Here is a 14089-nt window from a genome sequence, read left to right on the forward strand (position 1 = left end):
AAGAATGTATTGAAACCGTTACGTATTCTTGGGTACAGTTGTTTTTCATGGGCTCATGCTACATGCTAACAGGTTTTTGAAGACAAACAGATGCAAAGCACCATGTTTGTGTAATGTCTGCAGTGTTTCAGCAGCTCTGTATGGCTTTACTTTGCATGTAAATACACTCACACACACACGCACTTCTACTGTGATATGACGGCTGCGTGTTATCTCGGCTTTGTATGAATGATTTCTGCTCTGCAACATTTTCACACTGATATGATGGCTGCAGTTTATCATGGTCTCATATGAATAATATTAGGTAAAAATACACACGCACGCACACACATTTCAACAATGATATGACGGCTGCACTTAATCATACCGTGTAAATATAAAAATGGTGCGTCATGAAGGAATACTTTTCCTTCCTCTGAAGGCTGACGAGGATGAAATATACCTCACTACTGCATGAACACACTTTTTACCTCACACACACACGCCTACAATCTGTCACTGACACACACACACACAGGCAGGCGTGTGTATTAAATCACATGTGCACACAAACATGAACATACGGCCCCTTACTGACACATGTTGCACATGCAGGCTGTTGATGTGGCTTATTAGCACCTCATTACAGCCAATCCATGGCCGACATGATGGTGGAACACAAGTGTGTGTATGTTAACACACACGCTGTCTCCTCATGTGCAAATAATGTCAGTATTAGGATATTTAAGTGGAGCTATGTTAGAGTGAAACTACACATTAGTTTGAAAGTGAGCTCATAAGTTCAGGTGAAAATGATGAAAATTAAAGTTTATATTCGACTGCAGTCAATTAGCACTCTGTTACGAGACATGTCAACACGCCATCTGCATATTTACACCATCTGAAATGAATGCACGAGAAAAATGAACTCAAACTATAAACAAATTAGTTCTCTGAGCAGAAGATTTCTTATCTGTGACAGTCTCATTAAATCTCTATACCCAGGTTAGTGAAGTGACATCGCCATAGACATGCAGGCATAACTTTTGGAAGATCCTATTTCTCCTGGTGTAATATTTTACATGCACACGTTTAAGTAACATTGTGCAAGCAGCTTGTAAATGTTTGATTTTTAAATTAAATCATTGCAGGGTTTTATCATTTTTTTAATGTATGATTCAATCTCAAAGATTTCAGTTTGGTTCTCCTTGGCGGCACCTTTAGTGATAAACGGTAATTGCGGAAGACACTTGGCTCCGGTTGTAATTCTTGATTTTCCTGGCTGACCGTCGCTTTCCTTTTTAGACTGTTTGCCTTCATCTGAGCGTCAAATTTGTTTCTTTTTCTTTGGATTTTCACGTATTTTTGAAGTTGTATCTGTAGTCATCGATCTTTTCTTTGTTTGTTCAGCCATAGTAGATTACTGTTTACTCGCTACACTTGCAGAGACCGGAAAAGCAGCTGCTTAGCTCCGCCTACCCTCTCTGGCAGACCAACCACTGCTGGCTGATGGAAAACGCGTCACTAACTGGGCGCCGCTTGTGATTTTTTGTGCTAATTTGGTGTCCTGTCTTATTCTCTGAATAACAATGTCCTTTTGGACTGTTTGGAACTGGTCATGTTATTTATAAAAGACAATCAATCAATCAAAAAAATGTCTGTAAATTCACATTTACTGTAAAGTAATAGAATGATGTAATGAATTGTGTTTCAGGCTTGGTTTGGATTTTAATTACCGACCTTATCTTACACAAAGATAACCCCATATGATTGAAAAATCAATTCAGGATGATGTTGAATCACTTCCCAGTGCACGGCTGCATTAACAGAGTTTTGGTCATTATTACTGACGACAACATTTTGTTCACTAACTGCTGGGATCTGAGGATGACACATCAGACGCTTTCTAACAGACTCCTGTGGGACGAGCCGATCAGACGGGCTGTAAACAAATCTACACATCTAAACTCTGTAGAGTCCGAACATTGATTTAATTTACAGTTATTAGACTTTGAATAGCTTCTCCTACATTACCACACCAACATCTGAACAAAGTATTGAAGGTTCTTTCACATCTGTTTCTAACAACAAATAATTTGCCGTTAGCTGGACGGTGGATTTGTTTACAACCTGACAGTCTGATTTAATTTGTTCTTGTTCCAGTATGTGAGAGTTTGTACATGTGTGTGTGTGTGTGTGTGTGTGTGTTTGTGTGTGTGTGTGTGTGTAAATGGCCTGCCGTCACCCATTATAACAGAGCCGTAAGTGGACCATCAAGCTTTTATCACAGCAAACAGCAGAGTCCATTATTCAACCAAGAGTCACATCTGCAGGATGGGGATCAAGTCCAGCTCTCTCTCTCTCTCTTTCTCTCTCTGTGTGTGCGTGTGCGTGCGTGTGTGTGTTAACACACTCAAATTATCTCTGAATAAGTCCAAGTTTAGCCTCTGTCTGCACTGAAGCACTCAGGACGCTCTAAGGTGTGTTTGTGTGTCTATATACAGCATGCACCCCCTATTTGGACGTAGAAACACAGACACACACACACATTCAGACCACTTGGCCTTGTAAGAGGCTGCCATGTGCAGTCTGAGTCCATTCCCTGAGCTGACATCAGTTACTAATCGCCTCAATTCCCTGTCATAGACTAAACCCCCTGAGGGTGCAGTACATTGTGCTGGGAGAGGATGAGTCCTCTTGCTGTCTCAGTGCGGAGGTTCAGCTTTTATTAAGGACTTCTTTAGCCAGAGTGCAGTGCATGAGAGGGTAATCTAACAATCATTTCCTAATGAATAAACTGTCACAGCGGTGAGGGTTAAAACTTGTGCCTCTCTTTGCTAGAACATTCCTATCCATCTTACTGTTTCATCCTTTACAACCCACAAAAGTAAGATAAAGAAAGTAACGCTTCCTGGACAAAAACACAAGACAACAAACATGCTCGTGTTGCTGTTTTTATGACCGTACTGTGACAATAAAAGTATCTAAAATGAGTGCCTTAGAGTTTTTCTTGTAATTTGTACTTTAATTTACAGTTTTCAGATAGAGTTAAAACTATACTTGCTCCATGTAAAAGTTGATACTTTGGAGAAGTTTGGGGTTCGTTTCAGAGCGTTAACATCAAACTCAACAACACGGCGCTAGTTCAATGTCAAACAACCGTCTGAAGTCTCTACCCTTCTTTTAATATTGAATTAGTTGTGGGATATATGATCCGTTGAGGAGTGTGGTTTTCTATGTGATCAGACTGCACAAACTGACATCACTGTCAATATCACCTTTAAATTTATGTCCGTCGTCCACCTCAAACCACGTCTCTATCCTCCTGTGAGAACACATCTCCACCACATCCCCATTCCCCCTCCGGCAAACACACTTAAGTGAAGAAGAACACATTCAAATGTAATGACGGCGTTATGTAACATTTTAGTGCCACGTGATTCTTCAAAGTCTGTGTTGTGGAGTTTACAAACCAAATGCCAGTTCGGATTTCACACAGATAGGGCTTTAAGTACATAAATGTACACAGCTTATAGACGCAGGATGAGGTTTCATTAGAGCCAAAGCTTCCTCAGCGGGCGCAGCGAGGATTGTCTTTGAGCCCAGAACAGTGTGGGTGGAGATATTTGTGAAGCGTCACATTTCATTCTGCGAGATATTACCATATATCTCCTGCTTAATCTCCCACCTCTGTAATATTTGCCGAAGCAAAATACACCAAATCTGACCTGCAAAGTTGAACCAATTATTTAACCTTCTTCTTTCAAACGTGGGCGGCTGGCTCGCTTCGCTGTTCTGAACATTCATGCGTGATAGTTTATGGCTTTATGGTTGCGGCGGAATCAACTGTGCCAGCGCGCTCCCGCTATAGAAACCATCGTTACCTGGAACACTTTTATCTTTCGTCTCTGCATCTGACTGTTTGATAGACTTGCAGCTACCAAAATGTAATTTCACAATGCATCAAAAGGAAATGACAGAAAATCCAAACATCTCTCACCACACAGATGCAATGGGGAGTGAAATCCGATGCAATGAATGAACGTGCACATTACACACAAAATAAAGACACAGTCGGTGAGCACAGATGAAGTGCAGTGATGGCGTTAATGCACAGATGATGTGGAATACAATGATGAACATACCAGGGAGAGTCTACAAAAAATGTAAGCCATTCTAAAAGTCCCATTTACACCTGAATATTCCGAACTGCTGATTTGCAGAGGAAAACAAGGGAGAGGATGCGCCAATAATCCTCCAAGACAAGTGCACGAATGAGAACTTTTATAATGGCTTGCATTCGATTCTCAAAGGAGTCGAAACACCTACATTTCAGTCACTTGGTGGCACAGATGTGGCTCTTAAAAGGAGGCGATGCTCATGTGCCACAGATATTAAAATATCAGGGATATTATGTTTCACACTCACAGAAAAAGGATGTGTTGCTCCCAAAAGCAGGTTCGAATTTGCTTATTCTGTGTCGCTTTATTCCAAAGTTATTTCCCATGTCTTTAAACTAAATGCTGTGATGGTAGAATCTCATAAGTTGACACTCAATTGAAAAAAATGTGTAGAAAAGTAATAATTTTTGAATATAGGGTTTTTAACACTTTTATCACATTAATATTGGAAGTAGCACATCCATTTTCCAGGTGCAGCCTCGGTCATAGGACACATGTGGAAAACTACTGAAACAAACAAAATAAAAAAGGCGATCTGAGAGTGACAGTGAGGGACGGAGTGGATGTGTTGATGTCTAGAAGTAAACATACAATACCCCACGCTCAGAGTTCTCCATGTGTGAATCTCTCTATCGGAGCAAGGGCAAGGCAGGTACAGGACGGGACAGGAAGGGGCGGAGCCAAAGACAGGAAACAGGAAGATAGAGAGAGACATTAAAAGGGATGTGAGGTTGTGGTGAGAAACATTTGTTTCATGTGTTATTTTTTTCCCTTCCTTTCATTCCCCTCAGATCGTGTTTGTTGTTGTTTCTTTTCTGAACTTACACTATTTATTTATTAGGTTAAAGTTTGCCAGGGTGCTAAAGTAAAATCCATTTTCCCATCAAAAAACAAAAAAGAATTTGCAGGAAGTTTTGTCATTTTTTAATTTTAATCAAATATTTAAAAAAGGAAAAACAGACATTTTCCATTTTTGCTCTCAGAATCCCAAAAATTTTAAATATGAAATCCAAATGATTATAATTATTGTTGTTAGTTTTTATGTTTATTATGGGAAAATGTATTTTAATTTACTATTGACACCAAATTCATGCTGGCAAAACAGAGCCTTACGTCAGGATACTAAAGTAAAATACATTTTCCCATCAAAACCAAAGATTAAAAAAACTAAAAAGGGCAGTAAAGTAAAAAAAATAAAAATAAAAATAAAAATTCAGTTTGAAACAAAACAAAGAGAAGAAAAAACAGACATTTTAAATAAAAAAAAAATTGAAAATTATATTAAAAAAAATTTAAATACATTTTCCATTGTGGAATGAAGGGAGGCAGTCATGTGACCAATCTAAAAGTGAAGATATCAGTGTAAAAACCCAGATAATAGAAGGCATGCTTTGTGATTGGATAACAGATTATACTTCAGTACCCAGATTCTGGCATATCAGAATAATCATTGTGGTGTCATGGCCGCCTGATACTAAAAATGCACAAACATGGTGAAACATCTGTGGGCTACTCTTTTTCCTTTCCACTGTCACAATCGTTTTTCTGCCAATCCTATAGCATGACTTTAGAACTGTCGCAAACACATGGATGTGTCTGGAGAGCAGTGAACATGAGTGAGCTGTGAGAGGCTAAAGAGGGGGAAAACAGATTCAGGCAGCCATGAACAGATCAGACCCGCACCGTATGGGTTGGAAAGCAGACTCTCTCTTGCAGAATAAACGAGCAGCGTGCCAAAACAGTGTGTGGGACTTCAGTCGGCTGTTAAGTGATGTATCAAGACAGAAGGATTTTATCGAGGTGAGAGTGTAACAGGTAAAACAAACCCCGGAGTTTAATGAGAAACTTCCCTGTGAACAGTTTACAAAGAAAACAGGATTCATTTTTGTCAGTGTGATAAGAAGCTTGGAGTGGATGTGGAATACATTTCACCTAACTATCTTTGAGTTTGGAGACATCCTGTCCTGTTAAACTGTCTCAAACTTTCTTTTTGTGTTTGTTGCAGAAGAAAACACAAAGTTAAAAGTAGATCTTTGAGTTTATCTCCAGAATTAAATCCAATTTAATATTTCCTGTTTTGCAAATTGACAAACTTAGCACTTCTGCTCAGTCAGTTAGAGACACAAAACACTTACAACACTGAATTCTTACTTTCAGAAAAAGAATAAAATCAGATTCATGAGAGGAAACAGCAGGATACTTATGAACATGTAATCGCGGGGTGTTTGTTTGTAATGTGACTGTTGCTTTTGTAAAGATGTTGAGAGGCAGCAGATGAGGAGAGTGATACACTGGAATGAATCAGCCTGAGTGCAGAAAGAGATGAATGGGCTGTTTTTTACATTTTCAAAGGCATTCGCTCGCATTACTTTTTAGACAAACTGAGAGTAACGTTACAAAAAAACACTGAGCTAGACTAAGCGCTTATTAAAAGCACAGTTTCCCTCACTGTGCAAATGTTTCTGTTCAATTCATGCCCTGTTTTCATTTGTATGTGTCAAATCATAGTTAGACATAGTTTAATCATCTCTCATCCTGTGTTTGTCTCTTTCCCCATACATGGATGTGTGATACTCAGGGACCAGCGGTGTTCAGTTCTCACCATGTTCAGCACTTCTATGTTCAAGGTGACTGTTAGGGTACCTACAGCTGTTATTGGGAGACTCAGACTGTAGCCGATGGGATCCGAGATTGGGTAAAAAGTGATGGTTATATTGACAGTATTTTACCAAAGGTTGCACATTTCTCAACTTGTGGCAACCAAAGAAAAGCCCAACGTTAAGCGCTCAGTGCAGAGTTACTCTAACCCTGAAACCTGCTATTGAGACATGCAAACTGTAAAACACAAATAGCTCCAATAAAACCCGACTGACTCAACCTCGCTTGTCAGGACCTTTTAAATACTCTGAAGTCCTCCAGGTGAAGATTGAGGATTAATTATTCAGACATTTCTGCACAAATGCGTCCTTGAGGCCTGAATAGAAGAGTTAATGTGAAAGGGCAGAGCAAGAGTCAGGCCATGTAATGGAAGCTTTGTGTCAGAGTTCTGACTCATACAGGCAGGGCTGATATCTTTAGCTTTGTTCATTTGCATGGATCTTTACAGTTTATATCATTTATTTTTATTGAAACTATTAAACCAAGTAAGCCCATGAAGGCTCTCTCTATTAGACTGACTAGTACATGACAGAAGTATGAAAGCTTAAAACATGGCTGCAGGGTCAGAATTTTTAAAGAGCTAAAAACATATTTTCCATCAATTTGCAGCTGAAAAGATGTCAGGTTCTTCTTCTCCGGCATCACGCAAACATCAGCAGAGTTTAGGGAGCATCAAGCAAATCAATTATTCATCCATTCTCCTTTCAACCTCTTTTATGAAAAGTGTGTCTTCCGGTGCTGCTTGTTTTGAGCCCTCAGGGCCACCTGCTTGTAGAAACATCGAATCCCCATTAAGGCCTCAGACATGTCCGGCGTTACTCACTTTTACATTACATTATCAGAGACAGAAAGTCCATTTGGAACACGTGTAGAGCGTTCTGAAAGATTAATTGGACAGTTGTGCTCGCTCACTTCCCTGCTAAGTTTTTTCTCAGAATAATTTATGGACTTTGAAAGGCATGTAAAACACTTTCGATTTGAAAAACACTTTTTCTGCCACCCAGACGACCGGCTAAAGTGTGCGCGATGAAATATTAATGGGCCTAGAAAATGCTGTATGATATGGTAAACCTCTCACTGTCCATATCTATCTGTCTGCGCTCCTTTTATCAAATATGTTTTTGCCTCCGTCTCCAAACCTTGTGTCTCTCTTAGTATTTTTTCTTTAATTTTTTTTGGCATTTCTAGCACTTTAGTACGGAAGCCCTGAGCTGACATGCATCCATCTGTTTTCTTGTGAGAAGTTAATTTTTCTTGAGATCTCGACTTATCTCGTTATCTCGAGATAACGAAGCTGGTTCCTCGTGATAACGGGATCATTTTGTGTTGATCTAGAAAACAGAACAGCAGGCTGGTCACTGACATTACAGAGCAGGCCATTGCCCACGCTAAGTCAAGCCTGTTTCTATGTTTGTTTGGGGCTTCTGCAGCTCTGGAGATACGAGTTATGATAATCTGACGTTACGGTGATGCAGAGAAGTTATCTCGAGATAACGACATAAATAAGTCGAGATCTTGAAACCACTGAAATTACTTAAAATGTATAGATCCGCTTCGGACTTCCGTACTTGAGTACTACTTTATGCCCTAGAATATATTTGTATTATTGCTGATTGTGATGTCATCTCTTGGAGATTTTTTAAATGCTTCTTATCCTTCGAATCTGTACAACCGAAGGTCAAAGGTCATATAAGTCAAAGCACCATAATAAATAAATGGTAAAAAGATTTTGCTAAATAAATACACAACACATCTTCAGTGACGGTTATTTAGATGGTCGGATATTCTCATTTTCAAGCACGGTAAAAAGGCGTTTGCAAAGTTTCATCTGTGTTGACGATGTTTCTTGAAGTATCTTCAAATGCTTCATTTCCCCCAAATCTCTTAAACCTAAATGTTCTGCAAATGTTCTAAGTTATGCTCTGTTACGTGTTTAATTTTAGATCAGTTTAAACAGGATCTGCTGCCTGCAGGAGGATTAACGTGGACTCTTGGCCTACGTTCAAGAACATCTCAGCAGCATCTACGCAGCCTCCCTGTTTCTTTCTCTTCCTCTGAATTGTTGCCGTTTCTCCTCCTTCTCAAACACTCTGGTGGTGTTTGCCCTATTATTGCCCTTTTTATGTATATTATGTTATATTATGCATGTTGGCCAGATTAGCATCTGATTAGCATATCGATTTGACCCCAAGGTTAACCAGTGCTTATTTTCATTGTTCATATTTTTCCAACCTTGTACATGTTTCTCTTCCTCGTCTCCTTCTGCCATCCGTCCTGCTTCTTACCTGTAATCCCCCCTCCCCCTTTACATCTACCTTTCTTGTTATTCCCGCCATTTTCCTCCTCTGGCTATCATACTTTTTTATCCTCCCGGCTGTTTGGATATTCCTTGTTAGCCTCTGATTAGCATGGCCGACTGACCCTCTGCCCTCTCTGCCTCCCCTGGCTCGCTTGACACGGATGTTAAGGTTGTATCCAGACTAGCAATAAGCTTCACGTATTTCTGTCTGTGAACCGGTTTTATGTCCCTCTCTGTTGTGTATGAGTGGGCCCAGTGCTTTGTGTCTTGGGTTAAAAATAAACGAGACACTTGGCGTTGCGCTGCTGAGAGGAGAGGTTTCCATTGGTTTCCATAGCTTCCAAAAAAACCCAAACAATCATCATCATTGATTGGGCAGATTTCTTGGGATATAAAAAACGTCCATATGACTAACAGATAGCATGTGGTATCATACTGTATGCATAGGCTCAGTGTGGATTAGCATCTTTCTAGACTTCTGACCACACAAGATGCCACACACACACATTCACACACATTCACACACTCTACCAACTGTTTCACAATCGTGCTGCCTCCTGAGCCGCAGCTACGCCAATGTCAGATCACTTAAACATCTTCTTTCTCAGTGTGTTTTTGGTTTTTGCAGCTTAAGTGGAGTAATTAAAAAACTTCAATATAACAAACTGCAGCTTTGCAGACAAATACTGCTGTGCTGTGCTGATAGCTGAATATTAATAAGAGCATGGGATGTTATGAGCTTGAAAACTTTATGTTTTTTATCGTGGCTGGTATCAAAACTTTCCAAGCTTTCTTCTGATGACTGTCTGTATCATGACTGTGACACAGTAAAATCACCAGATTCAGTCGTGGGAAACATCTTCAAACATGTTTTGTCTAAATTCTCAGGATTTTTCTCACAATAAATCAGTGATAAGCACAAAAAATCTGCAAAATTTCCTTTAAAAATAATGAAAGAAGTGCTTTTCAGAAGATAAATAGTTTAGTTTAGTAATAGTTTTAGAGTCCTGACCCTTATTCATTCATTGAGATGTTGAGAGGTTTGTCTGTTGGAACACTTCTTCATGTACTGTGTTCATTTACTTGCACTAGTTTCCCTCACACTGTTTGTAAGGATGGTTGTGTTTAAGTGTGAAGTAAGAAACTGGCAAAATCAAGAAAAATGATACGACCGTGAGTTTTTTGCAAAACAAAAAGTAGAAGCGTCGTGTGAGTGAAGGAGAGAGGGATGGGAGAGACCGGATGAAGCTTTTTGAGAGAGTTAGAGAAAGTAAAGGAAAGAAAGGCAGGTGATGGTGGCAAGCCAGTGTGCATGTTAACAAAGACAGGAAGCTGCGTCGACTGCGAGCTAAGAATAACATAATACAGTTTATCGGAGTTTTAGATACCTAAGCTAAGGGAGGGTTAAGGAGACATCCCCAGATTTAAGAGATATACCTGTAAGATGATGGCCTTTAAATCGTACAAATTGGTGCAATGTTTGCTAAATGCTAATTTCAAAGAATCAATTAAATTAAACATATTTTACATTTTGATCTATCCCTTCCTACAGTACGTCTGTTTTCCTTTACATGTGAATTTTTAGTTACATATCAACCATGAGGACAGTTCTAGAAGGTCTATCTGACTGTCTGTCTATCAATCTAGTCGGTTAAAGATGCTAAGTGTTGCATTTTATTCATCAACACACACAGTTTTCACAAGTACTTTGTGTTTTAAAATGACACATTGCTCACAAAGATGATTGGTAGCCTCTTTCCCAATGCTAATGTTGCTCTCCTTGCTGGCATCCTTTAACTATTTTTTTATTCAGCTGTTGGCTCCGTTAACTGTCTGCTGTCAACCGAAACCTTTAAAGTGTCAGCTGAGCTTTCTGCGGAGGAAAAATCCAGCAAGCAGCAAACGTAACCACAAAAAAGAATGTGTCTCGAAATGCAAGCCCAGACCTGAGTCGAAATTATGGGTTGCAGTAAAGAAACAAATGGATGTGTTGATGATTTATTGTTATTAAAATGCTACACGTGGCACCTTTAAGCCGCCGTATTGTCCTGATGTCGTGTTTGTGACCTACCTGCGCTTGAAGGTGAGGACGACGCCGAGGAGGATTATGATGAACATGAGGATGCCTGCGATCACGCCGGCCATCTTCACCGTGCTGTCCACCTGCTTCTCTGGCTCCATCGCATCCGAGTCCTGGGTGGAAGCTCCTACACGCACACACACACACAAACACACACACACACACACACAAGTATGCACATAGTCACATCGGCAGCAACAATATATGAATGATCAGGCACATACAGTCACATAAAGGACCACAAACACACGAGAAGCATGCAAACACGCACACACAGAATAATGGGAGTCATTGATGAACACAGTGTTACACATGTTAGCCACACAAAGACACACTGAACAGGCTTGATCCCAAGGTGAAGATAACACTTCATCCATATGCAAAGAGCCAAACACAACATATGTTCATCATGCAGGGGGATGAAGACAGCAGAAGCATGCTAAATAACACGATAAGCAATCAAAGAGTGAGAGTGCAGTGGTTAGCGCTGTTGCCTCACAGCTAGAAGGTCACAACTTTGGGGAAAGTGGGCCTTTCTGTGTGGAGTTTGCATGTTCTCCCCGTGCATGCGTGGGTTCCCTCCAGGGTCTCCGGCTTCCTTCCACAGTCCAAAGACATGCTTGTAAGGTTCATTGGTGACTCTAAATTTGCGGTGTGGATGAGAGTGCGAAAGGTTGTCTGTCTCTATGTATCAGCCCTGTGATTGACTGGCGACCAGTCCAGGGTGTACCACTGGGATAGGGATAGGCTCCAGCCCCCCCGGGACCCTGAACAGGATAAGCGGTATAGATAATGGATGGAAGTTCAGTTTTCTGAGAGACTTGAAGAAGAACTCTTGGAGATCCTGGAGACTTTATTTCCTGCTCGGGGGGCTAGTACCTTCCAAAGTACAGGGACTTTGGGACGGGACTTTGGGGCGGGACTTTGGGGCAGGATTTTGGGGCGGGCCATGCAACGCTTATTTGCCAAATCTTTACAGGTCCAAGTATATTTTTGAAAGGCAAAGACATTTTGTTATATCATCTTTTAAAAAAGTGTCTTTGTTATTGTTGAAATAATTTGGTGATGCCATTTCCAAAAGTCTTCATATCCAAAAGCACCATAAAAAAACACCCTACAGCAAATATAGCATTAAACCTTAACAGTGCAACACAAATGCATCAAGGTGAGGACCATGGACATGATGTATATATAAAAGTGCCGACATTCTCCGAGCTATACGTTTTTTTTTTTTCATTAACAAACACTGAGCAGCGCCCAAGGACAAACCAAACATAGACTTTTATACAAAGACATCAAGGTTTAAAGTCATGCACACATGCACAGAGAGAATCATGCAGGACTGCTCTGCTTCACTCAAACACACGATCTAAACCAGAACGAGGATTAAATCAGCTGGCAAACAAGTGAACAAACACAGCAGAGAAATGTGCGCGCTGTGTGAAGGACAATGCACGTGGAGACAGGTAAGAGCACTGCTATCACTGCATGGTTTGATGTGGAGGTCAGGAGGTGACTGTCAATACACTGAATGAGAGGAAGCACAGACAGTGGATGAGAAGAGAGAGTGTCACCTCTGAGTGTACTCTACTTCCTGCTTGCTGCTCAGATTCAAACTGAGGATATATATGTTCACTTAAGGTTTTACAACGTCATGCAGTCAGAGCATGGCAGCCTTTTATGCTCTATGTTGGGTTGGATATGTCTGCTACTCTTTATAAAGGTTTGCTGTAGTCGTAATATTCGGGTGTATTTCTGTGCAGTCTTGCAAAATGAAGATGTTTGTTTGATGTTTTGCATGTGTCATGTTTAATTTAGCTCTGGAAAACCAATAAACATAACAGTTAAAATCCATATAATCTAGATTTTGAATCTTTTTTTAGCTGTTAAATGTTGTATTACTATTTTATTTGACATTATTTGTTAGTGCTGCAAATTTTCGGTGTGGAAATACACGTGTGCCATGTGAGTGGCTTCCTTAATTTGCATCATGTTTTCATTATTTACATTTCATGTGCCGTTGAGGTCATGTGACGTAGAGCGAGTGGAGGACGTAGAGCGTGGTGGTAAGTATTTCAAGTATTTGACTTTATATTTTTTTATACATTTGCAATAGAAATTATGTAAGAAAAGTTGCAACACTTAAGATAAGACAACACTTATTGCAGAGAGTTACTGAGGCGGTGATATAAGCATACACTATCACTGGATGGAAGTCTAATCCATGCTCTCTGTAAGTGCTACAAACCATCTACCTCACATAGCAACCTGATCCAAAACAATATTCATGTCAGCACCTTTGCACCCTCCATTGCACTGTTGTCTCCTGTCTACAAGTGCTGTTGTGTTTTTTAAATGATGTATGTATTAATTCTTCTTCATATATATTTGTATCCATAGACCTGGTAGTCTTAGTGTTGCCTTTGTCCAACTTTGTCAATTTGAAAACTTCTAACTCAAGTAGTAGTAGTCTGATATTTGTATCGGTGTATGTGAATTGTTATGGTATATGTATTTAACCGTATCTTCATATCTGTAGTTTTACGTGGTTTTATGATACTAAATGCTTTATTTTTTATTACACTCTATACTGTATGTAATAGCTCGATATGTAAACTCGGTAAAAGAGCTGAAAATTAAGAGAAAGCTTTCAAATCTGTGTGCAACACATCGGTATCTTTGCTCTGTACTGGAACTATGTTAAATTGCATCGTGCCTATCAAATAAAATAAATTAATTTTTAATGTGATTGAAACATGAAAAAATATTTCCAAGCATAACTTTAAAAAGAACGACCTACGAACCTGAACCGTGCAGAATATGATGGCTCTGTCTCAAGCATCATGCAAACCAAACCCTATTTTCTCTGAACACCTGCCACTTAAATGCAAT

The 14089-nt window shown here is 39.8% G+C and overlaps 1 protein-coding gene across 1 annotated transcript in view; it reads right to left on the reverse strand.

Moving 5' to 3' along the window:
* The window catches only part of ptprt (protein tyrosine phosphatase receptor type T), a 331706-nt gene that overhangs the window by 102124 nt on the left and 215493 nt on the right, over positions 1-14089 (reverse strand). The window contains exons 17-18 of the mRNA XM_069679080.1: positions 11189-11324; positions 4757-4789 (exon numbers count right to left, since the gene is read on the reverse strand). Coding sequence (XP_069535181.1) covers positions 4757-4789; positions 11189-11324 — 169 coding nt within the window. The remainder of the gene's footprint in view (positions 1-4756; positions 4790-11188; positions 11325-14089) is intronic.

Source organism: Semicossyphus pulcher, unplaced genomic scaffold (assembly GCF_022749685.1).
Source record: "Semicossyphus pulcher isolate SPU_LCO1_2020_fin unplaced genomic scaffold, fSemPul1.0.p SCAF_3, whole genome shotgun sequence".
Taxonomy (NCBI): Eukaryota; Metazoa; Chordata; class Actinopteri; order Labriformes; family Labridae; genus Semicossyphus; species Semicossyphus pulcher.